Source organism: Lemur catta, chromosome 11, assembly GCF_020740605.2.
Source record: "Lemur catta isolate mLemCat1 chromosome 11, mLemCat1.pri, whole genome shotgun sequence".
In the NCBI taxonomy this organism is placed as follows: domain Eukaryota; kingdom Metazoa; phylum Chordata; class Mammalia; order Primates; family Lemuridae; genus Lemur; species Lemur catta.
In genome coordinates, this window is record NC_059138.1 from 67632890 (window position 1) to 67656305 (window position 23416).

Sequence of the window (23416 nt, forward strand, 5' to 3'; positions counted from 1 at the left end):
TTTACTCGTGAGAAAATTGAAGCCCAAAAAGGCTGAGTGACAGGTCCACATGGGGATTAATGGGCAAAGATTAGGAGCCACAGCTCTCAACTCCTGGACTAGTGTCTGGCAGAGGAAGTCATTCATGCGGTGCTCCTTAAGACAACAGTGCTTACTCTGGAATTTTCTTCTTTTACCTTACTAATTATGATCCAGTGCTAATCTCTCCACCTCCATTCCCTCATATATTAACTGACATTATTGTTCAAAATTGCAAAACTATTTAATGGGCTTGAAACTTTCCGGATGTACATAAATAGAAAACAATGTAAAATACATATGCAAAAGCCACATATTTCTACAACAATCAGTGAAATCTTGATGCTGAATATCAGATACATATTAGATGCTAGATAGGTACAAATTCAAATTTCCTATATATACGTGGTCATTTTTTATTTTGTGTTGTGCACCAGTAAATACGTATGCAAGAAAACAACCTTCAACATGTCATTTTATTCTGAAAAATATCTTTGGATTATCCCACCTAGCATGATGGGAACTTCAGTCCCACTAAGCCATACAGCAGCACATTGGGGAAAACTTCATATGGAAGAGGAGGAGGGACTTCTGCATATATAAGAACCAAAAAGATCTCTTTTAATTTAAAAAGTCTCCAGTTACATAATTTTTCATTTTCCTGCTTTTCTTTTATATTACCTCAAATATTCCTTAGCCATTAAAAAAATTACAAAAAATACAATTTACAGTAGCACAGTATGAAAATTCAAGCTTTGAAACTTCCAATTACAGCATTGTATAATTTTGAATGTATTTTCTCTCTTGTATGTTCCTATCACATGTTCAAAGCTGTTGACTAGCAGCAACATTTCTTATCTCAACACCATTTATTGATTTAGCATTCTGTTCCTTCCAGAATCCCCAAGCTCAAAACTTCACACAGTATTTTCTACATTATAGGACATGAAAGTGTGCTGTATCCATTACTGGTAGGAACAGTTCATGACACACTATTGAATGCACATCTTAATTGCTTCATGTAAAAGCTTTAACAGAAGGAAATAGAGGATCTGTGGCTTACACAGAAAAATTATTATGTTACACATTGGCCACTAAACTAAAATCTTACCCTAATTCATGCATCATTAGACAGAAAGCCTGAGGACCTGAAAAAAAGCATCTAAGCTTTTGCCACTTTCAAATGCCTAAAGAAGTTTTAGATTAATGGCTTTTGATGCTTTTGATGATGTCAAGGATGGGATGTAAGTGCCTTATTAATTTCCTTGACTGGCTGCTAAATATTAAAGGCAATTCATGATTACTAACTTAATCTTTTCTGATTATGAAAATTCATTATAGCAAGAAAAAATAGAAAATTCAGAAGAGTAGAAAAAAATTATTAAAAAAATGGAATATATTTATAAGAAAATAATGTTTGGATGTGGGATTAAAATTCTTCTGGAAGGATTTGTTACCAGATTATAAAATCTCTCTGTGTGAATTAATATTTAAACAATCGTTTCATCTTTAAATTACAGAGATCATGTTTTCCACTTTTTAAACTCTTTCTAAAATTCCCAACCACAATCACAATACATGATGCAGTATAATCTGAAATGATTTATTTAATTTTACTACACTAATCAAATAACAAGATCTCTGTCTTGAGCCTGGAAAAACCCAGTTATTAATTCTTTACTATCCCTTCCCGAAATTCTCTGGTTTGCTGACATGTAAATAAGATTCCAAGAATGTTCTAAAGAAAGCAAAATGATTGTGCTCTGAACTTAAAAGTTGTTTTTTTTTTCCTCTTCCAGAATTTGTTTTAATTGAAAATAAATTCTATCCTTGAATGTGTGTACATAACTCCTTGGTCAGGCTGTGTTCTCTTATCATCAAACATAAATATTGAAAGGCCTAAAGATTGTTCTTGAACCCTAATTTGAATTACCATTGCCAGCATATCAGATACTCCAGAGTGGGTGTATTAAAAGCTCTAAAAAGATTCTGCTTTTACTTTTTAGCCAAATGGACATGTTTTATTCAGGTTCCCAAAACAAAATCCTGATTCAGCTCATCCATATTACTTTGAAGGTGTGTCATTTCTTCCTAAATTCCAGTGGCTTTAATGGCACTAATGTGGCCTCTTCTCATTCCATCCTGACCTCACTCCTGCACCCTTCCTCCTCTCTTCACCTTCATCCTTTGAGTCCTTCACCCCTTGCTCCTGCACCTCCTAAACTCCCTCCTGCCTGAGGGCTTCGAGGGTTTTGGAGGACCACCTCTTTTATCCTCCCCAGACCAGAGACAATGCCTAGTCCCCCTTCAGGCTCATCATTTCTTTCCCAGGGAAAATTCACCTGGTCACACCACCTCCTCAGTTTCATATAACCCCTTATGTCTAGATCTCTTAGCATCACAACCTTTCCATTGCCCCTGTCATTACAAATGCCAGTTTACATTTAATGGTGTTATTTTTTATTTTCTATCACTTAGCAGTACTGAAGTCAGCAATCATGTTGTTTCTCCCCCATTATTAACCTCAAGCACCTATGTGGCTGCCACAGAACAGGCAGGTGTGCTCTATCTGTCAACTGAATGACAGTAAGTAAATGACTGTTCAAACACACACATAAACACTGGCAAGCAACCAGAGGATTGAACAGGTGAGTATGATTGTCTCTTTGTGAACTTTGCCAGCCATTAACATTTATACTAACCCGGGTTCCTACATAATCTTTGTCTTCCAAAAGCTTTGTGAAACACTCTGGTAAACACACACACACACACACACACACACACTTACACGCACACGTGCTTGCATGAGCTTGCACACCCAGAGAATATCAGCATTTTTGGTGGTTATGACTGCTGTACTCAACAGTGACAAATCAGGTTTTTGGTGATGATTGTTGTTTTTAATAACTACTGTTATTAAAAATTCCTGGAGCTAAAGAACTGCTTTGCATTATGATCCTGCAGAAAAAGTCCAAGTTAGGCAGGATGGCATAGGTCCTAAGAGGCCAAAGGAAGCTGATGAAAACATGAGGTCCATGTATGCAGACAACAGATTTCTGGTACGTCCTGTTTTCCTCTTGGCAATCTTTTAAGAGATGGTGAAAAAGAGGAGCAAGCTTCAATTACAATGGAATAGCTACCATTTCTCTGTAAGTTTTAATATGCATTTTTTAATACTCTGCTATATAGTATGATTTATTTTTAAAGAAGTAGAAACAGGTTTTTCAAACAGAAAACCTATTTTACACTGGCTATGTAGCCTTGGGCATTCTCTGCAGTCCTTGGTTTCTCCACATGAAAAATGGGGATAAATGTTGGTTGGGGAATAAAAGAGATCTCAAAGAGATCACGTATAGAAAGCATGCCACGCCCTGACTGGCCCCAGAGTCTGTCTGTGTCTCTTCTCTCCCTGTTTGCTTCCTGGTCAAACTCCACTCATTCACATTCAGAGCCTCTAGATTATCCAGGTACCTGTGTGATGTAATTATTCTAACAGTCATTTGTTTTAACTCAAGGAAATTAAAAGTAACTATGAAAGAAAGAGGGTTTTTCTTTCCTTTCTGAGGAACAAAGCAGCCTAATGCTTGCATATGAAACATACATAGAAATATATGTTTGATGATAAAACTCATCCTTGGATACCCTTAGGCTGTTCTTTCATCAGAAAAAATGTAGATTTTAAAACATGAAGAAGATAAGTATGATACTTTTCTGAGATTCTTTCTTACACACACACACACACACACACACACACACACTCGCACACACACACTCCTCATTCTCCCCCTACAGTTTTTCTCCCCTTAAAAACATATCCTTCATTTCTATACTTCCTCAGAAGTGGAGAATGCAGTTACTCTCAAAACCTCTAATGAATTTACTAGTATTAAAGCTCCAGTTAGGTCTCGCCACTGTTTGGTCACAGGGTTTTTCATTCTGTCCAAAGCTGATTGAAGATCTTGTAATATGTCTCTGTAGCTATTTCCGTAGTGAGCACTCCAGGTATAGAGAAAATCATAGGCAGGTTTCCACATCATCTATAAAGAAAAAAAAAAATAGACTGGAGTAGTGTTGAAGTAGAAAAGAAAGGAAAATAGATTTTTTTTTAAAAAAAGGGCCTCTTAAGACTTAAAAGAAAATTGAATATCAATTATACATAGACTTATTTAGTGTCATAGAAAAGATGTTTTAATAACTATCAGTTCTCTATCATATCCCTGTTTTCAAAACTAGAGATTTTTAAAATAATCACAACAAGTAGAGCCTTTATTTTTATCTATCATCCATTACTCCTTGCCTTTATGTAAATATAAAATTCCTTTCACAATTTTTTGATGATAACAAATGTTATTGAGATAAACTTTTCATTCTCTAAGAGACTTTGAAGGTAATAACTTTTATTGTTATATGTATCTGTTGTGAGTTTTATGACACCACATATCACACTAAGGAACTATACAGTATATTTAATGCTCAAGCAAGTCTACACATTAGCAAAAATGGAGCTTCATGATCGAGTCAAAATGAAACCAAAAATATAGTTCTCTAATTTAAGATATTACTTTAATGATGTATTTTGTGACCTAAAGAAAGATCAATATTCAATGCTGCTTCATTTTGCTTTCCCTAAGCACCTAGCCATACCAATGATGTCATTGTTTCCATAGAAATGTACGTCAAAGGGAAACTTCACATACTAGCGGGTATATAATGGTAACCAAGGCAACCAGGCTCAGAGAGAATAAAGACAAAGGCAGACCAAATAAGACAAATTGTAGGAATACACACACACACACACACACACACACACATACAGAGCTTGAAATGAATTTTCTCTAGGAAAATAACAAAATGAAGGCTGTACATATAATTGGAATATTTGGAATATAAACTTTATTACGCACTTCTTTTTTGGGTTCACTAAACTAATTCAGTTGTGATTCTATCACTTGCAAAATGTAGGAACACAGATTCTGAGCTAAATATTATGCAGAATTGTTCTTTTAAAATAGAGCCTCTCTTAAAAGTAATATCACATGAAGTAGAGCCTTGGGATATAATTTTTCACCTTCCTCCAATATCCCCATATAGTTCACAATTGAAGGCAAAAAAAATGAAAGACCTAAATAAGGAGTTCTATTATGTTTGATTCAATCCACATAAAAGGCTCAAAGAATAATTTTATGTTATGTATCCAAATTGGCATTCCTGAGAAGCCACGAACATCCATATCCTCACCTCTTTTGACAAAACTCAATCCTGCAAGACAGAGAATGATGGATAATTATTAAAGTTACACCGTATCAGAGTATATGATGCAGGAACAAAAATCATCTCAATTTTTTTATACAAGCTTCACCCTTACCAATCAGATTCATAAAGAATTTTATCTTCTATCACTGATAGGATGTAAATAAGATATCCCCTCATTTGTATTTCTGAAGAATTACATTGAAACCAAACCTCCCAAAGTACAGGCTGCCATTAGTAGCTCAGCAATGGAAGATGAGTTAAGTCATAATAATAAACCTTTTTGTCAGACTCAATCTTGGCTGTCACTGCTCAGATATTAAGAAGCACTAAACAAATAGAATTCTGTATTGGGTATATCCTAACTATCTATAAAAGCTCTGGGACCTAAATTCTATGTTGCATTCACTTAAAAGTCCCTGATGCTGAACTAGTTCGTAAATTTTTCAATATGTCATGTATTGTTTAAAACATTGGTGTTTAAACTGAAGGCTTCTAAAACTGTTTTAAGTACCTTAATGATTGAAACTCATAAGAGCTGTATTTGGATATATTTTATGACAAATAGCAACTGATAGCATTTCAGTAACAAGGGGATGGCATAGGAGATTAGCATAAAATATTGCAGAAAACAGATATGTCTTAAGAATTGCAAATGGGTAATTTTTAGGTTGTTCACTACTCTGAAGATTTAGGTACCTTTATAGTCAGAAGCAGCCAAAATGGTTCCACTTATGTTCCTGGGTAGAAGAGCCCTGCATCGTCTATTCTGCTGCAGCACTGTGAATTGCTATGTATAGAAAAGCCCTGAGGCATACTCAATCATGAAGCCACTTCTCAGTGCTGTTGAGAGCAGGAAATACACCCAAGTGATGCGGAAATTAGAAACTACACATTCAGAAAAGGTCCAATGATGTATCTACTCACAAACTCACGCAGAGTGCCACAGAACTTCCTCAATTTGGCAATTTGTACTGATCGCAGAACAGTACAGCCAGCTCCTACAATTCAGAGAAATTTGGATAGATTGCTGAGTCCTGGACCCTAATTAAGACTTTTGAAAGTATAAAGATACTTCCCAAGAGTCCCCTGAAGGCGGCTGTAATGTAAGGAGGAATATTGCCCTAAGCTCATTTGAGATTCCCTGGAGTCTAAACCATAATCTGGCTAGAAATGGGTATAAACTTTGGGCCAAAACCATTAGGACACTGGGAAACTTCATTATCTGTACTAAAACGTAAGCACATTTTGCATCCAATTTTTGTTCCTCATTACAACAAATTAAACCTGAATATTCGTTCAGTACAAAACTTGATCTTCCATACATAAAATCATTGGTGGTTCTCAAAACAGATAATAGTAAAACACTATTATAGCTAAAATATCATGAAAATACTCAAAATATATCATTGTTCATTGATTATTTTACTTATTGAATCAAGATTTAGTGAGTACCTTCCACTACAAGGAATTTTGGAACAGCCAGGTATAAAATAATGAATATAGAATGGCTCTTGCTTTAGCATAGAAAAGAGATAGGAACTTGTACAAACACTGGACAAATGGGTAAATAGATAGGACTTGATAATTAATAGCAATTATGAAAAACTCCAAAATTACTTGCATGTCTTAAATCATTATGATGAAAAAGAAAATGATTGTTTCATTGACTGAGAGGCATGATGTTATAATGGAAAAAAAGATGGGTTTTGGTGTCAGGGTCCTGTGTTCCATCTGAGTTCCATTACCTATTTAATGGGTCAATTTGAGTAAACTAATCTAATTATCTGAGCTTTGAATTTTTTAAATCTATGGATATAGGTAATACTTTCCAAGTTTTGTGTCCAAAGCACCTCATGAAGTATCTGACACGTAGTTCACATTTAATGCTTTCTAATAGGATATGGAAGAAAGTGCTTATTTTTTGGTGGGGGCAAGTTAAGGAGCCTGGTTTCAGCCATACCCTGTGTGAAATTAAGTGGGGGGGGGGCGGGTATTGGATAAGTAGTTGAAATGGGGAGATGACCTCAAGGGGACAAAGGTTTGGCATAACTCATGCTACACTGAGGGTGAAAAGCATGAAAGTAGACCGAAATGCCAAGGAAAAAAATAAAGGCATGTAAAATTTAAGCCTCAACTAAGTCTACAATTTGTGGCAACTAATTAAGAAATAAAAGCAAAAAAAGGATGGGAAAAGCTGGAGTTAGAGCAATAGAAAATGAAGTGGGTGCTTCATGTTACAAAAGCCAAGGACTAACCACATCCCAAAATGACAATAGTCAGTGGCTTACTACGGCCAGCTCACACAAGCTCCCCAAAACCAATTGTTCATAAATCTTCCCACCTCCATGTTCAGAGACATCACAGTGGTAAGTTCAAATCATCCGTGCTGGGAGTATTTATACCATGGAAATTAGCAAAAGCTGTAAGTTAGGGTTTTCCTGCCTAGTGAGCTGGTTGTTAAACATTTGCCAGCATGCCACTGAAGACTTCCCTTTTCTGTTACCTCCCCCACTACCTATAACATCTTCAAGTAGAAATATGAAGAAAAACTTAGAAAAGCCAGTGTGTGGGCAATTATCAGGCCTCTAGCAATTTGAAGAAGTCAGTTACAAGACAGTAGTGGAGGGCGTACTACAGGTATGAGCAGGAACCGAAGAAATGAAGATGCAGAACAGATTGATCATGTTTGGAATTTGAGTGTAAAAGGAAGAGAGTCAGAACCAGAATAAGCAGCAGTGGAAAACAGAAGTATTTTTAAAAGAAAAAAATTAATGTTCTACAATGGAGAGGAGATTTTGATTTGAATCCTAACTTTGGCAGATGGAGAATTTAGGGTTAATGAGCATTAAAGAGAAAGCATATATAAAATACCCAAGAAGAAAGGTTAACCTCTTTGGCAGAAACATAAATATGAAAGGATGTTAAAATCATTATGGAGTTGGGGTACATAATTAGAGGGGTGAGTATCATGAGAAAGTGAGAAGAAATGAGAACAAAAGCATATGCCAATAGTTACGTACTTCATACACTGATAAAAAATATTAAATTTTTGGAACTATGTTTCACTTTAATAAGCAAATCTCTACCAGTTGTGGTAAATGTAACTTTTTCTATATTGGGTTTGGCCTTGACAAAACCTGATAATAGTCCAGTTTTTATCTATGCAGTAAATAGTGTAATCAGTTGTCTTTTTGTCCTTTGTGAAATAGATACACGATATTTGGATTTAGGTCCTCAAGTCCTCATACACTCTTATTTCTTAAGCATTTTTTTACTATTTTATTTCATTGTAGTTTTCTTATAAAGTGAATATATGTTATCCGAGTCAAAGACACAAGAGGTAACTTGCAGACATTAACAATAAACTCTATGAAATTATGCCTGAAAATACATGCCCAGTTAAGTCACAAAAATTCTACATTTTGTAGTAAATTACAAAGGAAGTAGAGTCATCTTCTCTGGAAATGTTTTAAGGAATAAAACAGAGGGAATAAATAATTGTCTTTCTGGGCTGACTTAGACAAGTCCTCTGAAAGCTGGGAATGAGTTGTGGACTACCGAGATCTCTTCCAGGTTTGTATTATCTTATATCTATTCAGTGTTTTAAAAATAGTTCTTCCTCTCTTGCTCAATGTTATGATTAAGAGAAGATACTCAGAAACTCTGCACTTATGTTTCAACAAATCAAAAGGAAAGCATGCTCCTGAAGGTTTGTTTTTGTTGAATTATTCCTAACCACAAAACAAATTCTCTCAGCTGTCTCATTTCTACCACAAATATTCACTACATAGGCTGCATTCTTACACCTCCCCTCTTAGATTTTTAATGGTAATCTTGTGATGTTATAGATACATCATTGAATAGGAAGCATGAGGCTGATAAAAGTACAGTTGTTAATTTCTCATCTATGTTTTTGAGCTGTTTATATATAGGGCAACAGCATCGGTAAGCATTTAATCTATCAGGTTGGGCAGTTTCCAAATCCCAGCATCGGTGAGGAAGGAGTATGTCTTTTCTTTAGATTATCCTCTCTGAAGAATAATGAAGCAATGAAAAAGTTATAAGTAAGATGCCAAAAGAAATGTAATAGAAATAGGGACACAAAAAATATATAGTTTTCCAAATTTAGTGTGCTTATTCCCAGAAGCCTATAAGACTTATTAGATAATGTACTAGATAATAAAATGCAGTATGAATAAAAGCAATTATTTTAGCATATCACTCTATATCTTTTTTAAGCTCATAAAATAGGAATAGCATAAGAATGCAATTGGTCTTAACTACTTTTGGATAATTACATTTTGCCACATTAAAGGATTAATAGTCCACCTACTTTCTTCATAAAATTATAGGAGCTACATTTCAAGGACCATTAGCTGAAGAAGTATTAGGCAAGTTTGCCTTATTAATGATTATTACATGTGTTCTATCTTCAGTGCATCGTTTACAATATCCAGTAAGCCTTACATCACCTGTAATTAGTAGGTACATAAATATTGTTGAAGATAAGATTGCTGTCATCTTCAAAAGAGAAGGGATCCTATTTCCTCACAAGAGAGATGCTGCTTGATTGAAACTTAACCTAAGATTCTCTTGAAAAAGTCTGTTTGGGGACAGCCAGCTAAGTTTGGGGATCCCTATTTCCTCACAAGAGAGTTGTTGCTTGGTTAAAACTTGACCTAATATTCTCTTGAAAACATCTGTTTGGGGACAGCCAGCCAAGTTTGGTGTGAGAATAACCACTTGGAACTTCAAGGGGTTAAGCATGATTCAGAGGAAGATAGAGGACCCCATTCCTTGCTAGTACAACTGCTCATGACAGTCTATCATCATAAAAAACCTGCCGGTCGAGCCATTCTTACCAATCCCTAGGCAGAAGGATTTTTCACTGCCCTCCATCATCACCTCCCCCTTTGCCCTCACCACAAACATACATTAGTACTAATACCTGAAAGTCAATATTTAAAGAAAACGGGCTTCTCTAATGATTTTTAATGTAAATATTAAAGCAAATGTGGGAAAATATAATAGCAAAATCTCTGGATTTAGAGGCACACATCTTGAGTTTAAATTTAGACTCTTAACTTTCTAGCTCCAGGATCTTACATAAACTATAAACTTTCTCTGATCCTTTACTTTCCCCTTCTGGGAAATGGGAAAGAGAGTTGGCATAAAAGCATTGAAATGCAAAGAAATGGATGTAAAAGTTTCTGGCACATACTAGGTTCTCAATTAATGCTAATTATGGTTGAGTTTGAAGTTAAGTAACAAAATCACCATCAGGTATCTAGGAAAAGAATCCAGGTTGCCTAGCTATAAATCCAGGACCATTTCACTAAAGTTATTGCCATAAATTTGTTTCATTATTAAGCAGTCCTAACAAATGCTGATTTAGTTCTTACACTTAGCTGGATTTTGGTTTTCTAAAATTCCATATTGTTTATGCTCCCTAATAATACATCTTGATAAAGAAAGCCTAAAATGGGGCAAGGGCAATATACATAACCTAAATATTTGTACCCCCATAATATGCTGAAATAAAAAAGAAAAAAAAAAGCCTAAAATGAAAACCAAATAGTATCATCTCTAAATCCATTTTAAAATATCTTTATATTTAACCTAATACAATTATTTCTCTTTGATTTCAGTGCTGTAATGAGACATATGATGTATAATTAAACCAAAGATCACAGGAATACAATGTGTTACCCCAGGAATTTCACTGTGGTTTGTTTACTTTTTTCCATTTCAAAAATGGAGTACCTTTACAAAATTAAAGGTTGTAGCAACAAGTATAGGATTATACAAAGTAGACTATGGTAATCAAAATAATATCATTATGCCAAAATTCTAACTCAAACAATTAAGATTTGAAGTAACATTTTATATACTTTATCACTGGTAAATGAATTTCCATATAATACTTATCCCTTCTTTAAGACATTATAAGTGCATTTATCACTCAAAACCAAAGAATTAAGTGCCAAGGCTAGAACTAAACCAGGCCCAGATATAGAACCAGACAATTCAATATCTCTGTAGGCAGAATCTAAGAGTTGCCACATAAGCCAGATAATCATAATAGTCCAAGGGCATTCCTTTTACCTTTTGCAAGAGAGATTTCCAAGGAAAATTTTAAATGTTGTGAAGCCCATAACCTTGATATCATTGCTGACTTTTTCATTACCTACATTCCTTCTATAGTCACTCTCAATCATATTACTAAAAAATAACTATATTTTATTCCCTTTTCCAAAATCATTCAATATTATACAGTTGCTGCATTCACCTCTTTCCATTTCCTCTTCTACTTCACCAAAATAAGAAATAATATGCATTTAGTGATTATAATATAAAAAGCATTGTCCCAAGTATTTCAAATATATTATCTCATTTAATCTTCCAAACATTCAATGAGTAATATAGCATTATTTTCCTCACTTTACTAAAAAAAAAAAAAAAAAAAAAATAGATTCCTAGAAAAGTCAAGTAATTTGTCCAAAGTTTTAGGGCTAACAGATGGTAGAGGTGGAACAGAAATCCAGCCAGGAATATTAACCTCTATGCTCTGGTAGACATTTTTTGATCCCAACATATGCACTGGACCACATCTCCCAATAATTGTTAAGATGAACTCTCCCCTACAGCTCCCATCTTCTCAGTGGTGTCTAGAACTTACTGGTATCTAGAAGCACTAGCATCCACTTCTAGTCCTCTCCAATTATTCATTTTTTTTATTTTTTATTATTTATTTATTTATTTTTTTTTTGAGACAGTCTCACTCTGTTGCCTGGGCTAGAGTGCCATGGCATCAGCCTAGCTCACAGCAACCTGAAACTCCTGGGCTCAAGCAATCCTCCTGCCTTAGCCTCCCAAGTAGCTGGGACTACAGGCATGCGGCACCATGCCCGGCTAATTTTTATATATATATTTTTAGCTGTCCATATAATTTCTTCCTATTTTTAGTAGAGACAGCATCTCGCTCTTGCTCAGGCTGGTCTTGAACTCCTGAGCTCAAACGATCCACCCGCCTCGGCCTCCCAGAGGGCTAGGATTACAGGCGTGAGCCACCGCGCCCAGCCTCCTCTCCAATTATTCAAAGGTTATCCATCCTGAAGGATATGTCCCCTATAGCTACTGACCAATTTGATCTTTGTTTAATAAGCTAATTTTAAAAGGGCTTAGCATCAGTACAGCACAGTGATTAGGACTTTGTGTAAAACAAACTGGATTCAAATCCAAGTTCGGTCATTTTGTACCCATGTAACTCTGGATAAATTACACAAATACGTTCACTCTCAATTTGCATATCTGTAAAAAGTGGATGGTTATAATGTCCTCCTCACAAAGTCTGTTGAAATAAGGGAGATATTGTAAATAAAATGCTCTTAATGATTAATTGACTTCAGTAAACACTCAATAAGTGATAACTACTATCATTCTCATCTAATCATGTGCTTTTTCAAAACATTGTAACAATTTGGGTATTAAATTTATCCTGATTCCTAGGCTAAAATAAAACTTGGCTTTAAAGAGAAATAAATTATATGTTTAATTCTGTTTGTGTGTGTTTCTTTTAAAACAATAGCTCCTAAATCACTGCTGAGAACTGATACACCCAGTATATAGATGCATTAAATTCTGAAGGCAAGGATACAGAAGAAAGATACTAAACAAGTGGAAAGAATTCCATGCAGAATCTTTCATCCACTGATAAAAAATAAATAAAACTAGCTGTTTGAGAATCACTTTAATCAAAACCTAGGATAAAGTGCCCTGAACATTCTAGCTGCCAGTCAGAAATTGAGGAGAAAAAGACTGCAGCTAGAAGATACAAAACAGAATTAGATTTGCATTGTGCATTGATTAAATGGTGACTGCAAAAAAAACTTAAAATACACCTTGTCGGTTATGACTCTCTACAGGTAAGGAGATTCTGAGTGGAAAAATATTACCATTAGGAATGTTGACTTCACTCTCCATTGGGAGAGTGGCCCATTCTGGCAGGTCAGGTACCAAATCATCTTCAACAGGCCTATTAGTGCCTGTGGTTGAGGGAGAGCCCAGTGGGCAAAGGCAATTTTAAAAAGGAAGAGAACTTTTAGTGTCCTTGGTGAATAAGTGTCTTTACTGAATAATACAGAAAGAGCATAATCTATATTGTCAGATAAGGGCCAATGAGAGAATAGGGAAATTATTGTCATATATGGTAATAATCCCTCAAAGGCTATGTGAAGATAATCCAGTTTAGGTCCATGAATTCTTATTTTATCCTTGAATTCCCAGAACCTCCCCTTGTAAAATCCACCCTTTTGGGAGGGGGCTATATTTCTAATATTTTACTGATTCCTTTTTCATAAAAATTAAAGTTCTAAATATCTTCAGAAAAACTCCAAAGAATTTTCACTAATTTCCACAGAAAAACCTTGGCAATAGTTAACATCTTTGTATAACACAAAGGAAATACTCTGAAAAATATATTTGACTTATAAGCAGACTCCAAGGTTCATAGTTTTGTTTTTATGTAGAAATTACAAAGTCATTTAAAAAGCTGAGTAACATTTATTAAAATTTAACTTGAGGAGATGATTGATTTAAAAAGTGACATTCTCAGAAACTTCCAAAGAGAGGCTTTTTCTTCCCCTTAGAGGAGAATAAGAAATGGTTAAAGTATTCAAAAATATCTGACAAATGTATTAATATACTTCATCCTTTCATCAGCTTGAGCCTTGATAAAGATGTTGGGGCAAATTTTGGCAGTATCATAACATGACTTGAAAAGAGGATACATCCTAGCCCTGACCACATCCCCTGGCTCTGTGCCTTGGTTGCCATATTGGACAGTGGTGGGTGGTGGGGTGGAGTGTAAAGGTTAAAGGGCATGGACCCCAAAGTCAAAGGTCTATGCTCTAAACTTGGTTCCATGAGTTTCTAGCTCTGCATATTTAAGCAAGTTGCCTATCCTCTGTATATCTTATATAATACTAGTATCTGCCCCACAAGTTTTTTGTTGAAAGGATTAAGTCAGTTAATTTTTGTGATATTCCCCAAATAGTGCCTGGCACAGAGTAAGTGCCAGATAGCTGTCTGTTAGACACAATAAAATTAGAGCAAATGGAAGAGAAAGAAGTTGAAAAGGCGAGAAAGTGAGTAAAAGTGTCTGACTGTAGGCGTTGGCACACATAGAGGACAATTTTTGGCACCTATGCCCTCTGAGGAAATGAGACAAAAGAAACAAAAGCAGCCCAGGAACTGTTAGACCTTGTTATCTCCCTGGCCCAATGCTCTTCCCTCCCTCCGCACACCCTACCCAAAACTAATATCAGTATGTTTTGAAATTAATTGCTTGCCTTGTAAAATGATCATATTTAAGAATCATCTCCTCCTAAAGAGAAAAAAAAAAACTTGTACAGCTATTCTAGGGGGCTGGAAATTAGCATATATTTATCCATTAGTTAAGTGGACTAACAGGTAAAGATTCCAGTAGCTTATTGAGAATGGCCTTAGGCCAACATACCATGCATTTTTTTAAAGTATTTTATAACATGGATCAGAGTGATGACTGTTAGTATTAATCACAATTAGTAGAACTATAGGCCATAAAAAGACACCTAGGGACTTTCCTTTCTGCCTCTGAGTGTGTCCCAGCCTCAGGCAAAGGCTTAGTCATTTATGATTGGAGCTGTGCAAAAGTAAATAATGGAAAAGTAGGCGGTTTGCTGGCCTCCATCAAGATTTGGAGGAAGACAAACTGTAAACACCACAATTAGAGAGAAGCCAGATGCTTGAGAGGGCTGACAGAATAAATAACTCTCTGATAAATAATTCTCAATAAAACTCGTTCAAACACAGAGCCTTATTAAGAAAAAAAAGTCCAACTTTCAATTAGACAATTTTTAATCAGTTAACTGAAATATCAGAATCAGAACAGTATATCCCTCATAATATTGTTCTTTTTTTTCTTTCTTAAGGGTTTCTCATCTTTCAGCTCATTCAGTAAACACTTGAGTCCATCTTGTGTACTGCACCGGATGCTCATTTATAGGTTCTAGCGCCCTTCTGAGTTTATGGAGATAAATGTAGTCTGGGAGGGGGAAATATGTCCTCAGTTCGTGGCTGCTCCTGGCTAGAGAGTCTCGTTTTCAGAGGAGTCCTTGCTGGAGAGCCGGGGTCTGAAACCCAGAAGCCAGCCTGGCTCTTTACTCTTCTTGCAAGGGTTGCTTTGTCCTGCTCACCCAGCTGGATTAGTCACATCAAAGTAAGAAAATTTTCTCCAAAAATTAATACCCAGCTGTATGCCCAACAATGAAGTGGAAAACATAGCTTCTGCTCTCACCAAGGCATCATTTAATAGGAGAGAGAATATTTTCCAAAACTAAAATATCTTCAAAATGCTTACATTCACGTGAGAGAAAGATACAGCCCATTTTATATGTCCTTATCACTGGAATATTTTTATTTCAATGGTAAAAAATTGACTCACATTTCTTTATGGGAATCTGTAGAAAATATTGTATCTAACTTGTGCCTAACAGCATACATCTGTTTTAATATTATTAATAATCAAAAAAACATTGCATGGTAAATATTCACTTTGTACTAAGCTCTGTTCTGCATTTGATGTGTAGAGCTATATTTTGTGAAGAATTGTTAAGGAGATAACGAAGCTCTTGGGTATCTATCTGTCATTACCAGTGGCCCCACATATCCACCCTCTTAATGCTTCTTGTCACCAAGCATTATTTGTCACAAATGATTAAGTTTACACGTGAGACTGATAAATATTATTATGTCACTCTCCCTTGTTCTGACTTGGTCTTCTCTCTTCAAAATTTACCTGCTCTATGTTTCACGTTCCTACAGCTCTGCCTACTTACTGACCCAACTTGATCAATTCATTTGATCAAAAGCCATATTAATATGAAATCCAATAGGAAAAACATCAATATTTTACAGGCTCTCAATGCCTTTTAAGAGTGATGTGTGGATATTTCAGATAGCATCAATAGGTTCCTGGGGCAATGACTTCAGCTAGTGGATCATCTTGGACACTCCCCAAGTTAATCCATGAATGTGGTACAGGCTTGATTACATTTGCTTTACTTGGTCTGCAACTTTTCACTGTTGAATTAGACAAACAAAATTCGTACCTCAACAGCAACATCCCCAGCTTGTCCTCGGTGAGGAATTTCATATGCCTCCATTTGTGGCTTTGTGAGTCGTACTAACTTTTCAGCTAGTTCCCTCCAGCCTTTTCCAAGCTTGACGGCTGAAGTCAGAATAGCAGCCTCTTGGGTGAGATGTGCCACTAACCCTTGGCAATCCATCTTCAGCAGAGCCTGCAGCAACAATTACATGTTATAATTAAAAGCAATTAATTTGAGCTTTTTTTCTATAAATTAGAATTTTCGTTATATATTCTAGAAATGGAAGTCCTTTTTTCCAACACACATATAATTGAGCTTTCTAAAACTCAAAAAGTTGATTCACTTTTAAATAAATTCAACAAGGAAACTGCAGTAGATATTACTAAACCAGAATTAGGGGATATTTGAGACTAACAGTGTGACTAATTGTAAGATCTCGGATAAACCACTTAACTAATATATGTTTTAATATCTTTGATTGTAATAGCAGGAAGTTAATCTAGACACTTCCAAAGGTAGTTTGAAGTTTCAACAGTCTATAATTTATCATTCCAGGGTTGATTATTCACTCACAAAAAAATAATGCCTTGCTTTACCAGAGAACTGGCTAAAAAATTTCTCTAAAGAATGAACACACTGGTGATGATAAACATTACTCTATTTTTCATCAAATTGTCAAAAAACTTCCCAGAATCATGTATGTTGCGTAAAACTAAGACTCTCCTTCAAATTGAACAATGCTCTTGATGTTTATAAATTTGAGAAGTATACAAATTTATAAATTAAAAAAAACTCACTCATTGTCAATATAATTATGTTAAAAATAAACCACAAGATATTAAAGATAAAACATTTAGTCTTCTACATGCAAAATAAAAAACCATCAGATTATTTCTTTCTTCCTTTATTAGGTATCTGAGCTTTGGTACTCATCATGTACATTTCAAACAAGTCCACAAGTTTCTGTTTTGCCTTGAGTACATTTTAAAAATAGGAGATTATATCTATCTATACCTCTTCTCTGTTCAAAGCACCAAATAGAGTAGTCCTTCCTTATCTGCAAAGGATGCCTGAGACTACAGATAGTACCAAACTCTATATATGCTATGCCTTTTCCTATACATATATGCGGATGATAAAGTTTAATTTAGAAATTATACACAGTGAGAAATTAACTAATAATGAAATAGAACAATTATAATAATACACCATAATAAAAGTTATGTGAATGTGGTCTCTCTCTCTCTTTCAAAATATCTTATTGTACTGTCCTCACCTATTTGCCACTTGCGGTTGACACTGGGATAACTGAAACCACAGAAAGTGAAAGAGCAGATAAGAGGAGACTACTGTAAGCATGTTTGGCAGCCCCTCATTATTTAATGGCACCAAGAAACTTTATCTACCAACAGAAAACAATAAGTAACAATGAATGACCAAGTAAGGCAACCATTAAAGCCCGTAGAGCGCTCATTCCCATAGAAGTGCACAACTAGAAGGATCTTCCACGGTTTGTACACAAACGCTACATTGATCCATATTTTCATAAGGAGAAGTTATGGCTTCATTGAGAAGCAATACTGAGCCAGCAGGCCCCGGAAGGTGCTTTTAGTGAACTGTGGAGTGGCAATACCAGTTTCTTGTTTTAGGGAAAAGAAATATGCACTTGGAGTCACAAAAGCTGACTTTAAAATTCAGCTTCACAAAGTATAGAACTTTAAATGAATCACATAATACCTCTATTTAATGATTTTTAAAGTGAATATGATAGTAATTCTACCCCATCTAATTCTTCATAATCATTAGGACAATTGAACCAGATGCTGAAGTGTTTTGGAGAATGTCAGGTTCAAGTACGTAAGGCTCATCAGTCTCAATGTCTAGAGATGACTAAAGGTTTAGACCTCACAATCTTGCCAGCTTTATCAGCTCTCTTCCTGCCACCCCAAATAAATACATAATCCAAGAAAATGTACGCTAACTATGCAAATAAAATTTAAAGAGACAACTCTATACCCCGTGCTCCATTGCCTTCCAGTGAGATAGCCAGGCCCAAGCCCCTTCTTATGAAATCCTGAAGCCTCCACTGAGGCACTGTATGAGCTGTGGAACTCCCTTGGGAACTCCTCCCTTGAATGGACTCTCTGCCAGATTGTCTAGTTAGCCACTCAAGCCACTCTATTAATTATCATATCCCCCCCTAAAAAAAGATTGCAGGGATGATCAGTCTTGAACTTTCAGATCATTTGACCAATATAACATTTTTAGGCCACTAATAGAAAAAAACAGAACAATTTTTCAATTCACACCTTTGTGGGTGCATACTGAACATGAGCTATGAGAGGTAATGAGCTATTGCAAAATGTATGTGCAGTTTCCACCAGCTACTGACTCTGAATGGCCCAGATTATGTGAGAATGCAGCACATCATAATAAAACTATCCACTTAGCAACTGGATAGTGGAGCTTATAAATTTTAGTCCCTCTCAGTGTTATTATAGAATAATCCAAAAAAAATGGAGAGGAAATGTTTTATACATACTTATTTCTTTATTATATAAATTATTGCTAATGTCACAGATTAAATTCCTCCTCCAGATGTTTTCTCCTCCTTTCACACCTTGACTAGAATTTTGTATATGAACTTGCCTGTATAATCTCACTCATCTCCTTTAGGGTACCATTCTTTCACAGTTATAATGCCATTTTATACACATGCTAACATACATACAGTACTTACATAAACATTTTTATACACACATAACTTTGTTTCAAGAAGACATAGTGGTTTCAAGCATGATTTTGGAACCAAAAAGTTTTCAAATATCATCTCTAATAATAACCAGTGGTTGGTTGGACCTTGGGCAAACAGCCTAACTTCCTAAGACTCTGTTTCTTCCATTTGTAAGATGAAGATACTAGCTATACTTACCCCATAGAGTTGTTATCTGGCTAAATGAGATAATGTGTTCAGAGTGTTCAGCACAGTGCCATACACATAGGAACCACTAGAGAAATATTAGCTCTCATTATTATTTATCCATTTATACTTTAACCATTTTTAGAAATACGCTCTTGATTTTTTAAATTTTTATAAAATATTGAATTTCTACTTTAAAGGCAAAACAGTTCTTTACAACTCTGCACTGAGTCTTCCCCTGGGATGAGACCCCGAGGGTCCTGTTAAAACATGAGGATTAAGAAGAGACCTACCCATATCTTTGTTTGGAATGTGATGTATTGCATGCAGAAGAAGAATATCAAATTGCTGAAGTAAAAGATGTTAATCAAACATTTTAAAAAACACTGAAAAGTAGACCTTAAACCATGGCCAAGTTAGTTTGGTTTCAGTTTACTCTTGTTTACTTTCACGTTGTGGAATTTCTTTGAGATCCTAAGAGCTGTCTAAATATTTGAGAGAGGAAGAGAAGCCATCTCTTAATTGTTAGGCCCAGCACAAAGAGAACCTTTAGTGTTCCTTGAGGAGATGATCTCTGGGGGCCTATTTTCTGGGAAAATCACAATTGAATCTCAAATTTAAGAAATCAATTATATGGTCTTATAGGAAAATCTCTATATTTGCTGAAAAGTGGCTTCAATGTATTTGAGATTGCTATTTTTTTAAATTTCTTTTCTCATGTTTGATTATAAATATTGTCAGGTTAATAAAGTTTTCTATAGTAAATAAATTACTATGATCAAGCAGTACTCACCACAATAAGTTCGTAAAGAAATTTTCTTGTATTTTTATCTGCATGGCAATCTTCCTTTAACTTCTTCACAACATATGAAACTTTTTCTGACTCTTTGTCTGCTTGTGTTTGAATCAAATCTTCCAGTGTCAGATGTGAGTAACCCAGGACATCAGCTAAAACTTTCCAGTCATAAACTTTTTCTGACACCAAGGTCAATACAACTGAGTAGATGTAAGTTAGTTTTTTAAAAGGTAGAGCAATTTGTTCAAGAAGATTTCTGGTTGTAAAGACGCTATCTGAAGTAGACATTACTTGTTCCTTCGAAATCACCTTGACATTTTTGGAATGCACAAGTCCAATCTTACCTCTGAGGACTCCCACATACCATTCTTTAACTTTGGACTGTCCAATGGCTTTGACCTTACCTTTTCCAAGAAGTGCTATAGTGTCACCTTTGAAATATTCAAGTAAGTAGTCAATCTTGTTTTGTCTCAGTACTGCCTTCAAGGTTACCCCATAGTTGGTAAAGTTCAAAGTTTTATCTTGAAATGTGGGATATTTAACAAGCACTGTTGGTAATAAAGGAGCAGACTTGATTTCCTTCTCCTTCTGCAAATAACCTGACAGATTTGAGAGCCTTTTTAGGTTCGGGGCTGGATCAGGTGTAGTGATACAAAATTGTGCGACTGCTTCACCATGGGTAAGCTCCACCTGAACACAGAAAACAAATAAGTGCATCTCTCTGTGGTCAACTAAAGAAAATAAAAATGGTTGATGAACTATTTCGCCTGCTTCCAACTGTTTTTGCTTAATTTCTTTCCTTTCTCCTTCTGCCTTTACTTCAAAATCAGGGTCACATGAAAAAATAGAAATACTTAGGTCTTGTGGCTTGTCAAGCAAAAATGAATGCTTCCCCCAGAGCTGAAATACAACTGGAGATGTGTTTTTTCCACCCTTCTTAATATCAGAGATTGTAAGCTTTCCTGGCATATAACTGTGTCCACAAACTATGAAAATAACAGTGAAACTGGGATGGATATATTTGGGTCCATAAATTCCAACTGAGGTGGTTTTGTGGATATAGTCCCAAATGGTGGCAGCTGGTGACTGAATAGTTTTAGCTTGTGCAGCAACCACTAGATACATCACCTGACTCAAGTCCATTAGCTTGACTTGGATGGTATCTTTATAAATGTAACAGTTGCTTAACACTCTGAAAGGGCCTTCTCTGTCCAGGCTGTGTAAACACACCATTTCTGTCATGACTTGGCTGAAGGGATCCTTTCTCACCTCAGCCCCAATTTTCATCTCCAGCAAGATGGCTTCCATTGTATTAAGGTTGCCTAACGTGATTTCCAACAACGGGCTTACAGTGCATGAAAGACTATGGTTAAGCATTTCTGGAGGATCAAGAAAAGCCCTTAGAGATATTTCTTGGAATTCTCCCACAGCTACATGACCTTGGGGCACATGAATAGTGATGTCTGATTCAGGTAATTGTATCGACCCTCCTTGGTGGTTTAATTTACAAACTATGGTGACCTCTGCAACTTGTGTTTGGGCCCATCCAGGGTTCTGATTAATTGTATTCAAATCCAGACAGGAGCGGGCCAGCTGGCGTTGACTTAACCAAGCCATTTTATAAGCTTCTCTGTCATTTTGAAGCCATTCTAAGTCTTGTTCTAGGATCTGGTCAGAGTTATGTATACTCTGAGGGGCATGTGCTGTGTCATCTAAAATGTCCAGAAGTTCTGAAACACTTTTAGATCTTCCAGATTTCCTTGAGGAGGAATGCCTAAGTAATTTTCGCACATCGAGTTCATCACCGGAGGAATCAAAAGAATTTCCATTTTCTACTTCTCTTAAAAAAAGAAAAGGATCTTCTTTCAAGATGGAAATATTATCTCTCTTCCTGTTCTTTCTTAGATGAGTTATGTCATCCAAAAATGGGTTAGAAGCAGACAGTTCATTCCAGAATGGATTCGTAGCTTTGGAAGCATTATTACCATGAAGGGCAAAAGCTTCCGGCCAATTGTGAAGAAAGTCTGGGTCTTGGCATTCTTGTTATTCAAAGAAAAACAAAGCAAGACAGCAATAAGGTGGCATTCTGAGATATAACCAAGGTTAATTTTTTCTATAGCTTAAAAATTCAGGACTTACTTTTCAGTTTTCTTTTTGATATTCAACATACTAGATACTACAAACTTAATGGTAAATTTGGTCACATTTTCATGTAATGTGGAAAAGACAATTTTTCTACCAAGTTATTTTAATCATATGTAATGCTATTTTACCTTAAGGCATCATGATTTATAAACTAAACAAATAAATGTTTAACATTTTAGGTAATATATTTAATATTTTTCCTTTAAAATGGCCCAGATGAGCATGTGCTTATGCTTTATTATTTTATGTTTCATTTTTACAAAAGCAAAACTCTGAGCAAACAGAATAACTCAGTCAATTGTCCATATTTTCCTAAACATTGAATAATTGGTCTCATTACATCTAGAATATTAATTGAATGTTTTCATTTTCAGATGACATTCAATATGTGAAAAAATCATATACATCTGTTAACAGCTAAAATAATTTTTAAAAACAATATGCTAAATTAGACATTCATCATTAGCTCATTCTCTGATAATTTGTATTGATGACATTTAATCACATTGAAATTTTTCATGAAAAATAAACATTTCATGAAAAGGAACCTAAAATAATTAGACCATCATTGGATTTACTGCTTGAAGCAATTTATTGAGGTTTTGTAGCTTGCAATGGCAAAGTGGTCTTACCACTAGGAATGGAAACCTTATTACTTTGGAAAGTGAGTGTTTTAAGAATTAGCAACACATTAAAATATTCATGTTTCTAGTATAAGAATTTCTATATATCCCACAGTATTGAAGCTTTTTTTAATGTTAATAGCATTTCATAGTGGTCATTTCTCTCAGTAAATAGTAGTAATGACTCTGCTGATTTCATAAACCTGGTGCTGCATTAGAGAAAATGATGGTCACACAATGGCCAACCAAATGATAAGTTCTACAGAAAAAAAAAATTCAAGTAAATTGTCAGACTTTTTTGTTTAATATATGTAAAACTATTATTTAGATTGAAAGGCGTTTTAAGTGTCATATATTAGAAATTAGAAGATGCATTTTGAAAAATAAAAATGGTATTTCTCTTATTTCCACACTTTTCTTCAACTCAGTTATTCCTAACTTTCTTAAAGTTTACTTTTCCTCTGAGGATTGGTTCAATTCTTTTATGCTCCATAAATATTTCTTAGGCCAATCC

At 35.3% G+C, this 23416-nt stretch overlaps 1 protein-coding gene across 4 annotated transcripts in view; it reads right to left on the reverse strand.

Moving 5' to 3' along the window:
- Window positions 1-2859: 2859 nt before the first annotated feature.
- The window catches only part of MACC1 (MET transcriptional regulator MACC1), a 58799-nt gene continuing 38242 nt past the window's right edge, over window positions 2860-23416 (reverse strand). For all 4 annotated transcript variants that reach the window (XM_045564072.1, XM_045564074.1, XM_045564073.1 and 1 more), the window contains 3 exons: window positions 20132-22173; window positions 16422-16610; window positions 2860-4055 (listed from right to left, as the gene is read on the reverse strand). In XM_045564072.1, coding sequence (XP_045420028.1) covers window positions 3843-4055; window positions 16422-16610; window positions 20132-22173 — 2444 coding nt within the window. In that variant the 3' untranslated portion in view covers window positions 2860-3842. The remainder of the gene's footprint in view (window positions 4056-16421; window positions 16611-20131; window positions 22174-23416) is intronic.